This window comes from Acomys minous, assembly GCF_964271855.1.
Source record: "Acomys minous genome assembly, chromosome: 2".
In the NCBI taxonomy this organism is placed as follows: domain Eukaryota; kingdom Metazoa; phylum Chordata; class Mammalia; order Rodentia; family Muridae; genus Acomys; species Acomys minous.
Genome location: NC_140484.1, coordinates 20,083,590 through 20,103,036, shown reverse-complemented (window position 1 = coordinate 20,103,036; position 19,447 = coordinate 20,083,590). Strand labels below are relative to the sequence as shown.

The 19,447-nt window shown below is 43.3% G+C and overlaps 1 protein-coding gene across 6 annotated transcripts in view; it reads left to right on the top strand.

Annotated features, from left to right (window-relative positions):
* CC2D2B (coiled-coil and C2 domain containing 2B) overlaps window positions 1–19,447 on the top strand; it is a 75,674-nt gene that overhangs the window by 35,763 nt on the left and 20,464 nt on the right. For all 6 annotated transcript variants that reach the window (XM_084749615.1, XM_084749617.1, XM_084749614.1 and 3 more), the window contains 11 exons: window positions 474–651; window positions 1,529–1,679; window positions 3,354–3,501; window positions 5,672–5,810; window positions 6,551–6,754; window positions 8,061–8,153; window positions 10,317–10,408; window positions 11,309–11,479; window positions 12,920–13,016; window positions 13,769–13,878; window positions 17,698–17,794. In XM_084749615.1, coding sequence (XP_084605741.1) covers window positions 474–651; window positions 1,529–1,679; window positions 3,354–3,501; window positions 5,672–5,810; window positions 6,551–6,754; window positions 8,061–8,153; window positions 10,317–10,408; window positions 11,309–11,479; window positions 12,920–13,016; window positions 13,769–13,878; window positions 17,698–17,794 — 1,480 coding nt within the window. The remainder of the gene's footprint in view (window positions 1–473; window positions 652–1,528; window positions 1,680–3,353; window positions 3,502–5,671; window positions 5,811–6,550; window positions 6,755–8,060; window positions 8,154–10,316; window positions 10,409–11,308; window positions 11,480–12,919; window positions 13,017–13,768; window positions 13,879–17,697; window positions 17,795–19,447) is intronic.

Here is a 19,447-nt window from a genome sequence, read left to right as displayed (position 1 = left end):
GCCTGGGCCCAGGGTTTACCTCCCAATAACAGTTCTAAGAGCAAGCCTTAATGATCACCAGGTCAGTAGCCTTGTGGCTGAGAAGATTAAAAACTTGGGTTAGGTGATTGGATGGGCATAGAGAAGACTGGGAACCTCCTGTCACTCGCTGGGTGATTTGTGACCAGCAAGTGTTTCCAGAGACCTCAGGAAAGTGGCACAGTGCCTCACCTATTGAGAGAAACAATGGCTTCCCTGTGGGCCGGCAGCAAAGGGGCAAACACAGCCTGAAGCCTAAAGGATTTACAGTTCCTTTAACAGAGAAAACAAAGGTGCACTTGAACTTGAGTTTGTGTGGTGGTGTTGATGATGCCATTCTTTCTTTTTTTCTTTTTTTTTTAAACATCCTAAGATAATTTTGAGGGAAAAATAACATTTTACATTGTCTCTGATTTTGTGGGTCATCTAATAATTTGATTTTTTTTTTTTTTTAGATATGAGCAAAAGAGGAGAGCCAAAATTCAGAAGCTTAAATATTTTATCAAAATATTTTACAATGGCAAACAGGTTTCTTGCACTTCAGTATCTCCCCTACAGTTTGATTTTAAAGTCATGTTTCAACAAATTTTTAACATTCAGCTGATATATTGGCCTGAAACAATTTGCTTGGAGGTATGCCATTGTCATGTATATTTCTGTCTTATTTTATGCCACATGTGTCATTTTTTTTCTTGTTGTTAATGTCTGTTATTTATGATAGGTTATTTATGTTCTATTAAGGAATGTCTGATTTCTATAGCTAACAATGTATTTACAATTAATAAATGCATAATTCACCTCTGCTGCAGCCTTTCATGTCTTAAGTACAAAATTTGTTTGTCTGTGCTCCACATAATTCTGTTTGGCTAATATTCCTGCCAGCCTGGGCATGGCGGTGTCACTATTCACTCTGAGTGAACTACTTAAGCTGCATTAAGCAATAGAGCTATTGTGGGTGTCAAGCAATTACTACACAATTTTCCAGCCCTGACTTGGTGGCTTTAGTCTCTTGGCAGGTTGGTTGTTGTTGTTGTTGTTGTTGTTGTTGTTGTTGTTGTTCCTCCCCCTCCTCCTCCCCCTCTTCCCCCCCCCCCTTCCTCCTCTTCCTCCTTCTCTGGGTCCCTTTAAGAAATCAGGCAGATTACCACCCAACAGACCTCTGGTCTCATTGGCTCACATGGTTGAATACTTAGCCCTCTGTTGGTGGCATGATCTGGGAAGGCTGTGGAACCTTTAGTGGGTAGAGCCTTGCTGGAGGAAGTGAGTCAATGTAAAATATAAGATGAGGTTTTCTAGCCTGTCCCCACTTCCTGTCCTTGCTCCGCTTTGTGAGCGCAGTTGCAATGTGGCCTGCCAGTTTCCTGTTCCTGCCTTAACTGTGTGAATGAAATACAATAGAGTAATGCTACTTATATGTGCAATGACAAAAAAATGTGTTATTGGCAGTTCTATTTTTCTACTGTTTTTGTTTTGCATTTTGGTGCGTTTCAATCATTTCTTTTATATTTAGGTTTATGAAATAAGTAAAAGGGAAAGTTTACTGGTTAAATTATATCTGCCTTTACCTAACAAGACAGAGCTGAAAGGAAAGACTGTCCTGGAATACACAGAATTTAGCTCTGATAAACTGGTCATACCCATGGATGGAGGCGTAGGAAGCAGTGAGTTTGTTTAAAATCTCCTCCCCTAGGCTTTCCTCATGTGTACTAAACCCTAAATGACCCTGGGTCATGCTCATGAGTAAAGACTCCTCGCTGGGTATTCTGCAATAAAACTTTTCCTGGGGAGATACAACACACACACACACACACACACACACACACACACACACACACACACACACACACGCATGCACACACACCCCTACTTGCCCCAGAGAGGGAGCCCACGACAGACCAAAGTATGGATACCACCAAAGTCCAACTTTGTGAACCAGGGGATTTTATTGAGGTTACTTACAGGAACTGAAATGACTCAAAGACAAATGTATCACCAAGGCCCACCCCAGCATGAGAGACAGCTCACAGAGCTGGGAACCTGGAGTGTACTGCACAGCCTGCAGACAGCTCAGGCTGTTGGAAGCTGTCCTTTCTCGGTGCCTCAACTGCTATAAACCTCCCCCAGGCTGGTTTCTGCCTCTCCTAGGTACCTGGTGTGATCTCGGAGTCTTTTTTGCAGCTCAGTTTCCCTTCTTCTCAGAGGGACTCTCAGTCTTTATTGCTTACTCTGGCAGGGAGGGGCCTAGTGAATCTGGCCAGTTTCAGGGACTTCCTGAGGGGTTTGCCTTTCTGTTTAAAGAGTTTCCTTGCAAAAGTAGAATGTTTCAATCTGAAGGAAGTGTACACAACATTGGCTAAGTGACATCTACCTGTAATCTCAGCTCTCAGAAGGCCCAAGAGGAGAATGAGTTCCAGGCCAGCCTGGGATCCATAGCAAGTCTCAAAAAAAAAAAAAAAAAAAAAAATTACTCCAAGTGTCAAAAATTAAAACTTTATCTTGAATCAGATCTTAGGGAAACTTAAGCATTGCCAGGAACACCTGTGGTTTTTCTAGTCCTGTGGAATATGAGCTCTGGTGTGTGTGTGTGTGTGTGTGTGTGTACACACACGCACGCACACACATGCGTAAACACTTACAGAAAGAGGCAGAAGAGAAAGAGGTGCTGCATCCCTTGGAGCTGGAGTTACAGGCATTTATGAGATGCTCAGTGTGAGTTCTAGGATCCCAACTCTGGTCCTTAGGATTGAGTGGCAAGTGCTCTTAACTACTGAGCCAGCCCTCCTGCCTGCCTGTCTGCCTTTTGGTTTTTGAGTTTTGGGGTGTTTTTTTCTGCCAATGATCCTTCCTAACTGGAAGCCAGCCCCAGGAAGAATGGTTACAAAATTCTAGGCGTGAAAAAAAAATGGAGAGGCGCTCATCTCTGTGCGTGGCTTAGTATTTTCTCTCACCTGCAGTCTAAGGCAGTCCTCCTCGCAGCATCTCAGAGGAGAGAGAGGAGTACCGAGATGGAGCCCAGAGGCTGCCATTGGGTGGTGACCTTCCACCTTTGCTCCTTTCTTGTTAACTGAGTCTCCCTGAACCAGCCGAGCAGAGCATCAGTTTGGCGGGGCTAGCTGGATAGCTGAGCGTCAGGACCCACCTGCCTCTGCCTCCTCAGCTCTAGGATTACAGACAGCTTCCTTGTGGGTTCTGAGGATCCAAACTCATCTTTATGCTTGTGCAAAAGGCAATTTACACACCAAGTCATTGTCCCGGCCCCTCAACTTGTGTGTTTCTAAATCAGTGATGTGTTCTAAATGTGGTTCTTTTTTTTTTTTTTTTTTTTTTTTTAACAGATGTGCCTTTTAATCTTGAGGGAAGTGACAATGAAGAACTTTGCCTTTTGACCTCAGGGAAACTTAGCTATTCCCTCTCATGGGCTTTAGATGAAAATGGAATCCCCCTGACACCCGTGTCGCAGTCGCTGAGATCAGCATACTGTAGGTAATGAACTGTGTATTTGACGCATCCTTCTACAGCTCAGCAAGACATCCCATGAGAAATGCGTATAAAGGGGGGGTACAAATAGCAGCAGGGTGTTGACTTTTCTTTGGACTCATCCCACAGTGACAGTGTTTTATGTGTAGGACGATGTGTTTCTTTACTGTCCAGGTTTGCAGTCACATGGACAGCTAGAGAGGCATTTCCGTAGTCCTTAACTTGCAGGCAAAGGCCCAGACTCCCCAAAGTTCATTTCTGAGGATTTAAATTTTCCCAGTCATTCTGGATTGCCAAAGAATCATTTATGGATTATCAGCTTGGTGGAAGGAGAGTCCTAGAGTTCCAGGATGTGCTCTGTCTGCATAGTGCAGCCTTTAGTTCTCCAATTGGCCCTGAGCTAAGAGACAGTGCGGCTGACTCGGTGTTTGTGGAAATGGTTTCCTGCTGATGGGGGTTGTGCCTCACCCCACAGCTGAGTGCCTGTGAGGCCACTACTAGGAAAGTTCTCACCGTCCTAATGCTGCGACCCTTTAACACGGTTCCTCATGTTGTGGTGACCTGCCACCCCAACCAAAAGATTACTTAGTTACCACTTCATAACTATAATTTCGCTACTGTTATGAACCATTATATCTGAGATGCAGGGTACCTGATAAGTGACCCCCAAAGGGGCTGCGACTCACTGGTTGAGAACTGCTGCTGTAGGGTAGTTAGGGAAGCCACTGCAGCATGGTTCTTAGGTTTGTGATATTTAATGAGGTAGATGTCATGAGACTACCCTGAAATCTAATGACAGGTCCCTTTTTTTTAGAAGGTAAGTTGTGTAAGCTTTTCTTGCCAGTCTACTTGTGAGCATTTAAGTTTTGCCTCAAGCCCTGTGTTTTGGAGCAGATGGGCCACACTGTCCCAAGAGGAAGGAGAATTTGTTGCGAGATGTTGAGGGTGTCAGGTCTTAGAGATCTTTTGTAACGAATATAGAAAAATTCAACTTCCAGGACAGAAATAGTAAATAAAAGAAAGAACAACCCAGACTCCCCCTGTGATGTCTGTGAGTTCATTCACAGCTACCGTGTCCTAGGGTGGGAATGCTACCGCTCAATGACAGTCGCTGGAGAGCTAAGAGCAGATCCGGATGAAAGGAGACTATATGAAGTGGGCATCACGCTTGGGCTAAAGCATTATAGAGTCTGTACCCAAACTGTAATTCTGTGAGCGCAGTTGACAGATGGGAACTGTTCTCAGGTGCTTGAGAGAAAAAGATCTTAGAAACCCAATTCCAAATTCTTCTAATTACACATGGCACGATAACGTATCTGTGAGGACATCAAGTTAATGGACAATTCCAAGCACATACCCCACGGCTGCCTCCTTTCTGCTCTTAGTCTACAGCTGAGTCACTAAGGATAGACCATGAACCTAACTTATTTTTGTAGCCCTCATGTTTGAAGATGAGCAAAGATACTCCGCTGGCCTATACCGCCTATGTAATCACGATGCTTTCTGTTATACGTCAACCATTACAGTGTTACTGTTTTAAAGTATTTTCCACATGTATTTGTTTTGTGTGTTTATTTTATTTTCGCATATATTTACAGACGCATGTCGTAGCACCCATGGGGGTCAGAGGGCAGCTTGGAAGAGTTCTCTCCTTCCACTATGTGGGTCGCAGGGACAGAACTCAGGCCATTGGGCTTTGTAGCAGGCATGTGGACCCACTGAACCATCCTGACAGACCCTTAAGTTTACTTTTTACATTGTGTGCTTTCTTGATTTGGCACAAGCAAATATTTGGCTTACATTTTAGTATTGTGTATCACATAGAATATTTAACCTGTTATTATGTTTAGAGTTTATACAATACACCCAAGAAGCACTGTTCGTTTAAACATCTGCTGAGTTTCATCTACTCTGTAAACTGGAGGCAGCACAGATGAATATCTGTAGTGGTTTTTTGCTTAACAAAGTATATTGTCATTTAAGGGGGAATGCACACTTATTAGAAAGCAATGGTGAAATTAGAATGTGAGGAGCACTGGCCTGCATATCATAAAGATAGATTCGTTTTATCATTAAATACAGGATGTGGGTAGACTTATCTCTGGGTTCCAACCATGGGTGGAATGTGTAACTTGCATATTGTATGGAGAGTCACAAAATATTTCCCCCTCATCAGTGTGCTAAGGAATGTTGACGCCAGAGGTGTTCCTGGACTCCCATGGATCATGAACTCACAAAAGCTTTGTGACTGGGCAGATGACGTCAGGATTGATCCAAACAATCCAGAGTATTCAGATATAACAGAACTTATAATGGTAAGTTTTGGAAACTATCGATACTATAAATGTATTTTATTCCCTCATATGTATCTTGTACATTCCTCCATTACTTGCTGTGTGTTTTTATATGCACTTAGGGTGCATATAAAAGTAAAATTGAGGGCACATGTGATTTTCAATCAGTTTAGAGTATTGAAAAGGCGTCAGAAATGCAGCAAGTGAAATGACTCCTTTAGACTTGATGGTTGGCAGGCAGACTTTTAAGCTAACATCTGTTAAACATCTGTTACATGCTACCATACTATTAGGTACAAAAAATGCCGAGATGATTTATCAAGAGGACATAAAAATGATCTCTTGCACTCAGCCACCATGATCTGGTCACTTGTGCCCATCCCTACAGCCAACTGAGCTGTTCTGTGTTCCCAGCATGCTTTATTGTCACCTCCTTTCATCACTGTCACATCTCTTCCTAGGACACTGAGAGTGACTATCATATCCACCCTCTGGGCCTGGTACTCATAGCCCATCTATGCCCCTGTCTGCCTTTTGTTTATATACAGCACCGTGTCAGCCATGGCCAGGCAGATTAGAAAGCCATGTCAGCCGGGTGTGGATTTCTGCAGGCCATATACCTCTGTAGGTTCAAGTGCTCTCTTCCTACTCAGGTGGAGCCAGGCTGCACTGTCGGTGGAGCAGAAACAGTATTCTGAAATAATCCTCGAATCAAAAAAATAATTTCCTAAGTAAAGACTTTGCATGTTCGTGCTTTACAGTATCTGAGGCACAAAGGACAGGAAATTCCGAAATATTTCCGTCTCGAGCAGTTGCAGGATGAATTTAACTTTGTGTCTGAGGAAGAAATGAGAAGAAGCAAACGCTTCCAGCTGTTGCAGCTGAGAAATGCAGGCCAGCTAGATCTCTTCCTCCTGCAGCAGATGCCCCTCTATGACAAAGAGATCCCGGACGTAGTCTTCCAGGTACTTGGCTCCTGTTCAAACGCCGCTCACTGTACGGCAGAGTCAGTATCACGCTGCCTTAAACCCATTGCCATCTCTGTATTGACTTTGGTAACTAATAATCAACACAGACTTTTAACTTTCTCTGTAGATATTAAAATTGAACAGATCACTTAAACCTCCACCAAGCCCTTAACTGGACCTTACAGTATAGTATTATCCAATCTACTTAACAGTACAAATCCCTTTAAGTGTGTTCTAAATTGATGTGGCTGATGTATTTTTGTCATCATAAAAATATATCACCAATCTCGCAGCATTTCTGGGGAGGAGTCACGGAGAAACACTACCATGGGGGATGTAGGCATTAATTGTAAAACATATCGCAACTTCAGATTTGCAGATGTGCAGCCAGCGATAGTCTGGGAGACAGGTCCCTTCCCGGGCACACGTGCAGGGAGTTCCTGGCAGCTGCCCTCAATCTGTAGCCAGGGAGTATTTGTGCCATGGATTAGTAAATGTTCCAAACAGAAGCTTCTCTTCCTACTTCAGAAAGACCTGCATTTAAGCACGTTAGCAGCCCACCACCAGTCTCCTGGGAGGGGACTGTAAAAGCAGACAGCTATAAAGGGGCCAGCTGACATAACCCAGCTCTGGAGCTTTCTTAGACAGTTCAAAAACAACTGTTTCTCTTCTCTAAGGAAACCCCCTGTGCCATGGAATTACAGCTGTAGGCTGACGCCAGCCAACATGAATAAAATGCCAGATTCTGATGTCCACTTAGCCATTTAGAAGCTACAAAAACTACGCAGGACTCATATTTAAAGCTCACGTTGTAGTGGGAACATGCTCACAGCCTGGCCAGGAGTGTCACGGAAGCTCCTTGGGTGTGGTTTAGAGAGGAAAGACTTTTCTTATCTTTTCATTGTCAAAATGACAGCCTTTCTTGGTCATCCCTACAATGTAGAGTATCAGTGGGCCTGTCAAGTGGGTCCGAGGACAAGGGCCCAACAGTCTGAGTTTGATCCCTGACCCAGATGGTAGAAGGAGAACCCACTCCTGCTGACTGTCACACATGTAGAGGTGCATATACTAAGCAGATGAATACAAGTAAAAGATCAGTGGACTCCGTGCCAGAAGAAAATGGAATTTAGTCATAAACTAGTTTGGGTCAGTTCTCAGAGAATCAAAAAAGGATGGCTCCTCCCGAAACGTGTTTGCCACCATGTTTGTGCTTGAGTGGAAACAAACAACAGTATTTTTGTTGGAGTGCTCAGGTTGATCCCTGGATTGGATTCAGGCAGAACTAACCTAATTCTCTATTTAGGAGTGTGAAAGTCAGGCTCAGAAGGATATCTCCACTTCAGATGTGAACTCCATTACCGCGCAAAGGATCAATTCTGTCAATTTTCTGAAAAAGGTAATGACAGCACGGCACTGTCGATATGTTTGGTTTACTTTTGTGAGGTGAGGCCCCGCTGGCTGGGCGCATGGTAGATACTTTTCATAGAGAGTTGGATGGCAACTCCCTTCAGATTTCCTTCTTGGTTAGTTTATTCATCACCGATGAACGCAATGTGAGAGCTCAGCCCCGGCTCCTGTGTAAGAAAGTTACAGTGTCACTCACCCTTTTCCCTCATCCAAACTAGCACTGCGCCTTGAAAACAAGCCTTACAGTATGTGTTAATAATGAGTTTGCCTTAATGGAAAGCAGGGAAATGTGCTTGCTCTTGAGGAAAGAGAACTCATATTGTTTTACCCCGTCTGGGAGGTCCAAGAGGAAGGCGAGTGGGCTCTGCCGAGGGCTAAGGTAGTAAGAGCTGAGGATGCCTGAAAAGCATAGACAAATCCTAGGGAGGAGCCTTAAAGCTGCGTAGCCCTGCAGTGGGACGTAAAGGTGTATATAGACCCTGCTCTGAGGTTAGCGAAAACCTACACAGTAGGTAGGCTCATACAAGAATACTAGAATTACAGGGAATGGACATTGCTTACCCCAAATTTTGTTGGTCTATAGGTTCTTAACCCCTCCCTTTGTTGGAGTGCCCTGTCAGAGTTTCCTGTGTTCTACAGGAGTTCCACTGTGTGCGCTAGTTTGCTGTCAGATTAGCACCAGTGGTGGCTGCGGCAGGGGCTTGAGCTGTAAGGAGTACAGCGCAGGCTGGCCCAAGGGTCACCAGGTAATGTTTTGCTGAAATGATGGCATCTCAGAAGCTAGTGCATCTTTTCAGTGTTGTCCTTTTATTTGTTTATCCAGTGGCAATTATTGAATATTCACTGAGTCCTGAAGTTTATATTTTAGAAGAAGCCATGTAATAAAATAAATCATATTTGAGAGAACGAAACATGCTAGGGAAAAGAGTAGAAAATGAGGACATGAACCCTCTCTCTCTCTCTTTCATGTGTGTGTGTGTGTGTGTGTGTGTGTGTGTGTGTGTGTGTGTGTGTGTTTAGGGGATGTAACCTAAGTAAGGTGGCCAAGAAAGGAAGCCTACAAGAAAGCAATACTTGGAATAATAGCTCACTGCTTATTCATTAGATATGGAATGGGTGAGGGAGATGGCCATGGAATTTTCTGGAAAAGAACATTCCAGGCTAATACATATTTGAAAACTCAGCAAGAAGCCCAGTCCTACAGGATGCCAAAGGAGACAAAAGAGTAAAATTCCCGAGGGAAGGGAGGTCCGGTTCACTTTCAAGGGAACAGGTTGTTGCCTGTGTGGCAGGGTGCGTTGCCCACTCCTCTGCCACAGCTCCATTTCCTAACCAGTTCAAGCAGATAACCAAGCTTTGGGCTGCATTGTCTCCAGAATGACGTGTAGCAGGACGAAAAGCCGAAAGTTGCCAACTCCACTTTCTGGTTTCATGTCTGAAAGCCTAAACCTATCTTGACGACTGGAGCGAGGGGAGAGGGGAGAGTGAAGAGTTCCTTGAGACTACAGTAGTCTTTAGAAGAATGGGGACTTAAGCCAAGCATAATGGTACATAACTGTAATCCCCGTACTTGGGAGGCTGAGTGAGGATTGCAAGTTCAAGGCCAACCTGGTCCACTTAAGGTCGTGCCAGCCTGTGCTATATACTGAGACCATGGCTCGGATTTCAAAAAGAAGAAATAAAAGTCACGGTTTATAGCAGCAGAGGTGAAGGTTTGAGCTCTGACTGGCTCTCTTGCCATGCTGGTGGGCTCAAGGGAAAACACATATGTGCAGATTTCTTCTAGTCTTTAGGTCAACAGTCACTAGTGGCTGTTGTAGAAATGAGCCCCCAGCACTGCCTTTTTTCTTTGTAAAGACCCATTCTGGCAACGCAGACTGTGAGTTGGATGGGGAAACTGAGCAAGGAGTTCGGGTAAGAGCCAATGACGGAGGAAGGAAAGGCTGTAGAAAGAATTCGCTTCGGCGCAACGGTGTGCTGAGAATGACTTTAGCAACAGCAGAAATCGCTGCATTTCTACTTCCCTAGCTCCCTACCCTCTCGCTGCTTGAAATATCAAGGCGTGAAATGCACAGTGCACCAGAAGCAGCGCAGACGCACAACCTTACAACCCAGGCGCCCCATTTCTTTTACCTTCCGCATTTTTCTTTAGATGAGAAAGTTGATAATGAAGAGAATCATCAAAGTCAGCAAGTTTAGCTTGTCGGATATCGTGGCTGACTATGAAGAAATTGTGTCTACAAGGTGCGTTAGCATTATGAAGGGTGAAGTTAAAGCCTTAAGATTCTTCAGAATCCTCCAGCTTCTCTGCATTTTATAAATGCTTATGCTACGTGTCAAAACTGCAGCTTCAGAATGCAGAGTAAGGTTTGGCGGCAAGATGTATGTGGCCACTTTAGGTCACCCATGTGACGTAATTGTGGTTGTGCAACACTTCAGAGGAGGTTGGGCTCTCTCTCCTTTGGGGCCACCGCTACTGGGCCACGGTGAGTAGCAGTGCTAGAAGCCTGTGCTTTCCCCCTGCAAACCCCAGGGCGCCGAGCAGCACAGGGGCAGGCGGTGGAGCCTCTGCCGGATTATCTCTTTTCTTCAGTGCCCACAGAGGAGCTCAAGGGGGGGTCCCGAGCGGGTCTGATCCCCTCCAGAGGCTACGTGAAAATGCTCGGCAGCCCCAGTAAGGTCTTGACAGCTGTGGGGCACTGAAATCCACTGCTGTGTGTTTCCAGACATTGAACAGAAGCTGCTGTGACTATCAAACTGTAATTCCACAGAAATAGGTTATCAGCTTGGGCAAATAACTGAGTCTGAGCCATGCAGAATACTGGAATAGTAGTTATTTTTGAGAGAGTGGTTGCTTTAGAAAAGTAATAATCGTGGTGAGAGATAAATGTTTTATAGCTTTATCTTGCTGCCTTTTAAGAGCTGGTGTGATTCTATGTCCTGCTGGCATGAGGGGACACAGAGGCACTTCTTTCTAAGCTCAGGAAATGAATTCTACTTTGGGTTGAAAAGAGCTCTGCCCTCATCTGTAATGGACATAATACGGTTCAGAATAACGGCTTTATTAGCAGGTATTTTAAATGCCAGTATATTTAAAATGGTATTATTTTGTGTATATGGAGCTGGTCACTTTTTGCTCTTTAGCCAGTTGACAGATGCAATTTGTAAGTTCATTGAACCACGAAGGAAGTTAAAACCTCAGAGGAAAGAAAGAAGAAAAGTCACAGCACAGAGCGTCTCCGATGGAGATATCAAGATTCTTGTCAGGATCCTGAGGGCCTATAACATTCCCACCAGAAAAACAGCATCTTATAGGTAAGGTGACGCGCTCCAGGGTCTGCAGTTACAGAATCTCTCTCTTAAATGTGATAAACACCCTCATCACTTTATTTGTAAAGCTTTGTGTTTCACTAATATTTCAGTACATAATGCTGGAGATGCAGCTTAATGGACAGTCACTTGCCCAGCACCTGCAATGTTGTGGGTTTGATTTCTAATACACACACATACATGCATGCACACACACATGCACACATGCATGCACGACCCATGTGCACTCTCATGCACACACGTACACACATGCACGCTCGCACGTACAAACCATATGCATAAAATGAGTGAACTTCTAAACCTTCATTTCAAACCTACTCTCAATTTCACATATTAAGAGTCTCCATCGTAGCTCAGAGGTAGAGTGTTTGCATAACACACTCAAAGCCCTGGCCCAGAATAAACTGCCCAAACCAAACAAAAACAGTTACAGAGATATGAGATTCCCAAAGGAACCTTAGCATATGCCTCAGAGATATTTGCCGCACAGGCACAAGTGATTTCCTCTTGCCCCTGTTGTGAGTTTTTCAAGTTTCTGCTGCCTGCCACTCCATTCACGGTCTCAGCGGTGAGCCCTCAGTGCTGGAAGGAGAAGGAAAGCCGGGTAAGTAGATGGAGCGCACATCTTGTTTCAGGAAAGTCTACAGATAGAACGGCTTGTGTGCTCAGTCACCACAAGGACAGCCTGTTCTGCTTAGGACCCATAGGTAACTCTGCAGAGCAGGAGCTCGCCTTCCCCCTCCTGTGTGCACTGAGCATGTTTTATTTGTGTTTCTTTACCTACCAATCGCTGGTCAGATGAAAGCATCGTGAGTGTTAAATACCCACTTCATTAAATGTATCTTGGATGTTTAGTGTCAAGGATGATTGATAAACGTGAATATTACTCCCCCAAATCCCCAGGAACATCAGGTATTTCCCTCTTCCATGTTTACCTCATATGTGCTCTGCTTGCTTGCTTTCAGCTTAATACAACTCATGGATTCTATCCGTGAAAAAACAAGCATTTTGTTTGCTGGCCATCAATTTAGATCTAAAATCTCTTAAAGTAGTGTTGATTTTGTTTTTACAAACTACAACCTTATTTCTCAACAAAACTAATTATTTTCATAGCCAGTGCACATCCTAGTGGTTGTTTGTGAAGAAAGGACATAAAATTGCTACCATTTTCTATAACCATCATTCTTCAGAAGAAAATATTCTAGCACTGAAAAAACTAGAAAGGCTACATTCCCAGAATACCACTGGGCTTTACTTTGGCCTTGTGCTGAAAACCAGAGAACATGTCACTGCATTCTGGATCCAGCGTATGTATGCCTCAGCACTTAGGAGCCACTCCTGCAGAGCCGTCTGTGAGACCAGGCTAGCCCTCATGCCTACTAACACTTACCTTACAACCGTGTCTCTATGTTGTTTTTCCTGAAGAACTTTGAGCATGCCTACTTACCTGAAGTCATCCATGTCTCGCCTCAGACATCAAGAGGCAGCCAAATCCGTGGCCTCGAACGACACCTTAAATGAGGTATTTAACTTCTTATGTGGTCTAATACTGGCTGATTGCTCTCAGTTGCACCTGCCTCCTAGCTGATCTCTTCGTAGCTACATTCTTCCGATTGCTGTTATTTTCCTTTAACAAAGTAAAGAATTCAAAAAAAAATTCACGTTCTTTATGAATATAATTCATATTATTTGTTCTCAGGCCCTGTATAACAAGGTATAAGCTCCTCACTCACACACAGAATCTTTGGTAGCCTCGCTGTCATCTGTCAGCTGTCCTTCTGTCTGTTCACTGCACAGCCACGTTGTCGTGGCTTCCAGGACTTGTTCCCTTTGCTGGGAATGGCCCCCACCCATCCCCCACCTCTCTTCCCGGATAAACACAATGGTGTTTCACGCAGGGTTTCCTCTGTGATGCTCCTCTGGTCCTCACCCCGGAAGCACACCCATCCCCTTTCCTGACCCCACAGCTGCACGCCTGTTCTCTTGCTGCATTGCTCATGCGTCATGGTTCTCATCTGCTTGTCTGTGTTTTCCTGGCAAACCTTAAAATCTTTAAAGGAAGGTTCTATTCGTCTTTGGCTTCTTTGAAGAGTGCCTGACATAGAATAAGACCAATAGATGTTATTAAATCAATGACCCAACAGTAGCTATTGGAAGGAAGAGCTATGAAACCTAAGGAAACCAGCTGCCATGGAATCTCCCATCTTTTTGTTTTACTCTATTATGTAAGATTTTAAAAAAAAAAATCTAGTCAGTGTTTACTCTGCATTTCAGGATACTGTGCACCCTTTCATAGAAGTTTCTTTTCAACACACTGTGTATCAAACCAACACTGCAAATGGATCTCACCCATGCTGGAATGAAGAAATCAAGGTAGATTTTATGTAAGTTGGAGCTCATTTTCCTGCAGTTTCTAGTCAGAGTAACTCTGGGGTGAGGGAGCACGTTCATGTGTGCTTGGGTGTGAGCACACGTGGAGGCAAGTACCATCCTTCTTTTTGGGGGGGGTGTAGAGTAAGTTGTGTGAGGCTTTTTGTAGGGAGGCACAAACAAATGTCTGATCACCTCAGACAGGGAACCAATGACAGACCAAAGAAATAATTCTACCAAAATCCAACTTAGAAAACCAACGCCTGGCATGAGTGTGGGTGAGGGTTTACTTACAGAAGCATGGATGACTCGAAGACAGCGCCATGGGAAAACCCACCCTGCCCAGATGCCAAATCAGGGAAACTGCAGTCCTACAGTGCTCTGCAGACCTATAGGCAGCTCAATGAGTCAAAGCATGCTTTCCTTAGTAGCCATTACTGCTTATATAACCTGAGAGATGGGACTCATGAATCTAGTTTGTTTCAGGGACTTCCTGAGCCTTGTAAGCTGTTGACTTCATGAGTCTTAAACAGCCTCCCTCTAGAATAGAAGTGTTTCCATTCTAAAGGTATCACTATGGAACACAGACTATCTCATTGTCCTGGTACTCACCAGCCCTTATCAGTGAATTGCTACTGTTATGGAAAGGGGGGTTAGCTTGCAGGAGTGGGTTTTCCTCTTGAGCTATGTGAAGAGACAGCAAGAAGGCCCTTACCAGACACAGCATAGATTCTGTATTTCCAGCATCCAGAACTGTGAGAAAGAAAAGTCTATTCTCTACAAGTCATCTTGTCTCAGGCATTCTGTAATTGCAGTGCTAAACAGACTAAGACACTTTATTCCCTTTATTTGAACTTTATTTAGCCTAACTATTGAGTGAAAACTCCATAATTACTTAATCCTTTCTTATCTTTTTTTAACCTTTGCTAACAGCCTTGTTCTGCCCATCCTTGCACTTGTGTACTAAAGCACATTGTTTTAAGTCAGTGGCTCTTAAACATTTTGTGCATTGTATTTACCTAGACGTCTTCTTAAAGGTAGGTGTCTGCACCTACCTTCTTAGTTTCTAAGTTCATAGGTTTAGGGAAAGGCCCAGTGATTCCATGTCTAGTAAGATTATGCAACATGTATGTGCTCAGTCAGCAGTGGCTTTCCTTTGTTGTCCTTCTATTAAAATGTGCGGCCATTTATATTAATATTTTAGAATACTTATATTTTGTCAAGAATAAGTAAAACCACATTTCTTATAATATTCCTGTTTATAAAAGACATTTTTGCGAGTTAGCAAGTCAGATTTCAACTTCCAGAAGAAACCTGTCCCCATGTTTCTGCTTGCTTCAAAGAAGAAAGAAAAATGAATATGGTCTTAAAAAAAAAATCCCATAACACCTCACACATGACCCAATAAAAATGGGTCAAACTCCATGTCTGCTTCCTCTGATACGGCTGTGCTTCCCTGCTGGGCACATGCTTACCGTTTCCTTCGTGACCAGTTGTCTATAGCTGCTAACCACCTACACAGATTTCAGATAATATAACTATAAGATGATTTTCTATAAATATTTTATATCATTTCATAGTCCATATGTTATTATATTGTATGTTTTGTCTGGTTCCCAGGTTAACATATAGCCAAGAACTGATATAATTATCATGCTCTCTGTGGCAACAACTTGCAGGTTATATTTACTTTCTTATACAAGACTCCTCTTTTGAAGTGAAAGCTACCAGACACTGACCAGGATGTGTAGGGGGCGGGGGGAAGTGGGGGGAGGGAGGGAGAAGGATGAGTGAGGAGAAAATGAAAATATATTTGCTTGAAAAGTTTGTAAACTAAGATAGATGATTATGTGTGTTTGGAAATACTTGGATTATTAATTTAGACATTAGAGTTTGGAGTTGATTCTTGGGGGTTGTTTGTTAAGACAAGGCCTTGCCGTGTGGTCCAGACTGGCCTTGACTTCACTGTATAGATGAGGCTGGCCTTGAACTCCTGTTCCTCCTGCCTCAGCAATCTGAGTGCTTGGCCAGTGTACCCAGACAAATGCACTACATCAAAGTAGTTTAATTAGGATGACACATAAGAATCAGTAAGAGGGCCCGGCAGTGGTGGCGCACGCCTTTAATCCCAGCATTTGGGAGGCAGAGGCAGGCAGATCGCTGTGAGTTCAAGGCCAGCCTGGTCTACAAAGTGAGTCCAGGACAGCCAGGGCTACACAGAGAGACCCTGTCTCGAAAAACAAAACAAAAAGAATCAGTAAGAGACATAAATTTGTAAGTGATCTAAAGGGAAGACTATAGAATGCTGACGGTTTTGTGATTCTAACAGTGAGAAAAGCCAAGGATGGCGTGGGGACTGGGAACTCTTCTGTGATAGAAGACTCCATTCCATCTCCTTCTTCCCTGTGACATAATAGTGAATAAAAACTACACAAGGGTCATGAGTAGTGTAGTGTCTGCCTAGTGTGCATGAGGCTCTGGGTGCAATTCCTAGCACTAGAAAAGGGGGGAAAACCCAAAAACAAAACAAAACAAAACCAAAAAACTACATGCAAATGTAACATTTACTGGCAGTAAAAAAAGAATAATTAGCAAACTCTACTTTGGAGGGAGAATTGTGGCAAAATTTGAGGAGAGTTTGAATAGACTATACGATGTAAGATGATGCGGAGGACTTGGCAACTTAGGATATACACCAAATGGGCAAACTGAAAGGTGTCTTGGAGTGATTCGTGTCCTTTCTCCTGCTGGTACAGTGCTGTAAGTGTGCATCGCCTCCCCTGACTTGGCCTGGGCATCCCCGGCATGAAGTGAAACCCCAGAGGAACAAAGTAGGAGAATAAGTTTATTTTTATTTCTTGGAAATATAAAGAGTATTCCATTTAACATTGCCACGAAACTCAAGCAGTGTTTTTCAGTGGTCACTGCCAGTACCCATTATCAGAAAATTATAGGAATTGTTAGAGATTTCTTGAAATGACACTTGCTTCATTTAAAGCAACAACAACGACGACAACAACAATAAGCTTTAGTAATGTCAGTAGCAGCGGTGTGGGGCTGTGCTGCTGCCACTTAAAAGCCAACAGTTGGAACCTGGGGGTTGTGGGGAAGAAATAACTTTTTATTAAAGGGCCAGCATCCTGGCATGTGGGAACTGTCATCCTCACAGCTCTATCTTGGGAAAGTCACAGGTACCAGAGAGCTCTTAAAGGTAGAAAAAGGAGTAGAGTGAGGCAGGAGCAGGAAGAATACCTGTTGGGCAGGGCCATCATCAACCCGGCAAGCACTTCCTTCTTTATCTGATGCCAGGACATAACAGTTGACTAATTCCTGAACTTTCTTCAGTGAGGCATACTACTTTTCTACACGTTAAGCCTCAAAACAATGTCCATGTTTTGTATTAGTATCTGCACAGAAGTAAAGACTAAAGAAGGCATTACACACTCTGGTGTCATGTGGTCTGGGCGTTGTAAATCCAGAGAAGGGCTATCTGGAGGTTTGGCCATTCTGACAAGTCTTCTCGTTAGGATTGACAGTACCAAGCATTGTCTTTCTCTGCCTGGCTCATTTCACTTAACATGATCTCCAGTTGAACCGTGTTGTTGTCTATTTTTAATTTCATCTTAAGAGGAATATAAGGCAAATTATAATACATACATTAGTTCTCAAGAACAGTAGAAGCTGGGCCTCAAGGCATATGGCTTTTTCTAAGCTTAAACTTTACAAAGGAAAAGATCATAGGTACTTTACTGCACTTTATCAACGATGTGCTTAGAATATAAGTGGATTTTGAGAAAAACTTCAACATTCAAGTGTGCTTTTCTTGTTTTCAGCTCAGCAGGACATGATTACAGCTTCTCTAGTTTATCTAAGACGAAGGAGAACATACACATCAATGTTTTTGATGAGGTGGTGATCGAAAAACATGAGGTATGTAGGAAAACGACTGACTATTGTGGAAATGATAATGAGGCCAAACTGAATGAAATCTTGGAACATATTTGTGAAGTTACATTGTTGTCTGTCTCTGAAACAGGGACTCACTATGCAACCCAGGCTGGCCTGGAGTCACTGTGTGGCCCTGGCCAGTCTTGAACTTGTAGCAGCCCTATTGCCAGTGTATACCACCACACATGGTGTGACTTGATTTTAATGTGATATATGTAATATTTTCTTAAAAGTGTTTGAGTCAATGTGCAATGAGGGCAGACACATGACAAACCACTCTAACTATAACAAATCATAACAACCTATAAGGAGAAAGGATGGTAAACAGGCCGAAGACTTGGGAGAAGCAGGTGTTTATGATTGAACATTATACCTAAATACACTCGTATTCTTGGTAGTAAGAATGGAAAGATATGAGGGCTGGAGAGACGGCTCAGAGGTGAGAGCTCTTCCAAAGGTCCCAAGTTCAATTCCCAGCAACTACATGGTGGCTCACAAACATCTATAATGAGATCTAATGCCCTTTTCGGGTATACATGTGTCCACACAGGCAGAACACTACATAAATAATAATAAATAAATCTTTTTAAAAAAAAGAATGGAAAGATATGCAGAGAACCTCATATATTTTTCATTATCTGACCAAAAACAAAAATTTCAAACCACTCTATATAAGACACTAAGTTATTTTAGGATGAGAATTATGTTGTAGTTTCTATAATTTCTAAATTAATGACTGCCTTCGCCATATATTAGTGAAAGGCCTCAACCCAATGCCTAGCACCATAGCAAGCTATGTAATAAACATTAGCTTGACGTGAGAAATACAAAGATGTGTATTTACAGTAGCTACTGTACTGCCTTTGGGTAGATAAGGGAAATGCTTTCATATAAATGGTTTTCAAAGTCATTGGAATGCAGATGGGAGTTGGTAGAAAGGGACCAGGACCACTCAAGAACCATCATCTCAGAGCTCAATCTTGAGGCGCGCAGGTATGCAGAGGGCTTCATCATAGGGAAAGGATTTGCAGAGATGGTGGCAGGCCGGACACATGCTGCCTTAGGTCTTTGCATCCAAAGTGTCTCTTTCTATCTTCTCTGAAACACTGATGGACCTCAGCCTCCTGGCGCTACCTCCTGTGGTTCTATTCAGACAAATGTCTTTCTTTCCTGCAACTTAAACTGTTCAGCAGTTTACATGTGTCTGTAATGAATAGAACAGAAGGAGCATTATAAAAGTCAATAGATGTTCCGGGTTATCTGGGTTATCAACGTAAATCTACATTGAAAGAAGTATTATTTACTATCCTAGCCATTTAGGTAAGCCTTCTCTTGTAGGTGTGTCCAACCTGTGACCCTCAGTCCAACGCCTCCTGGAATAGCTATGATAAGACCCAAACGATTTGTAGATGACATCATACACAATATAAAAAAGCCAGACACCCATACTTTAGAACTTAGAATGCCAGATAAAGGGGAACGAACCAACTTGTAAAAAGGACAACAGGAAGGGGAAGTAGAGATGGCTGTGCTGGAGAACCGACCTTGCTATCACCCTTCTATTGAAGGGACAGATGCTTCTGCCTGGGGGGATGGGGAATCTAGGTCAGAGAAGTTGGAAGAGACCTTGCAATG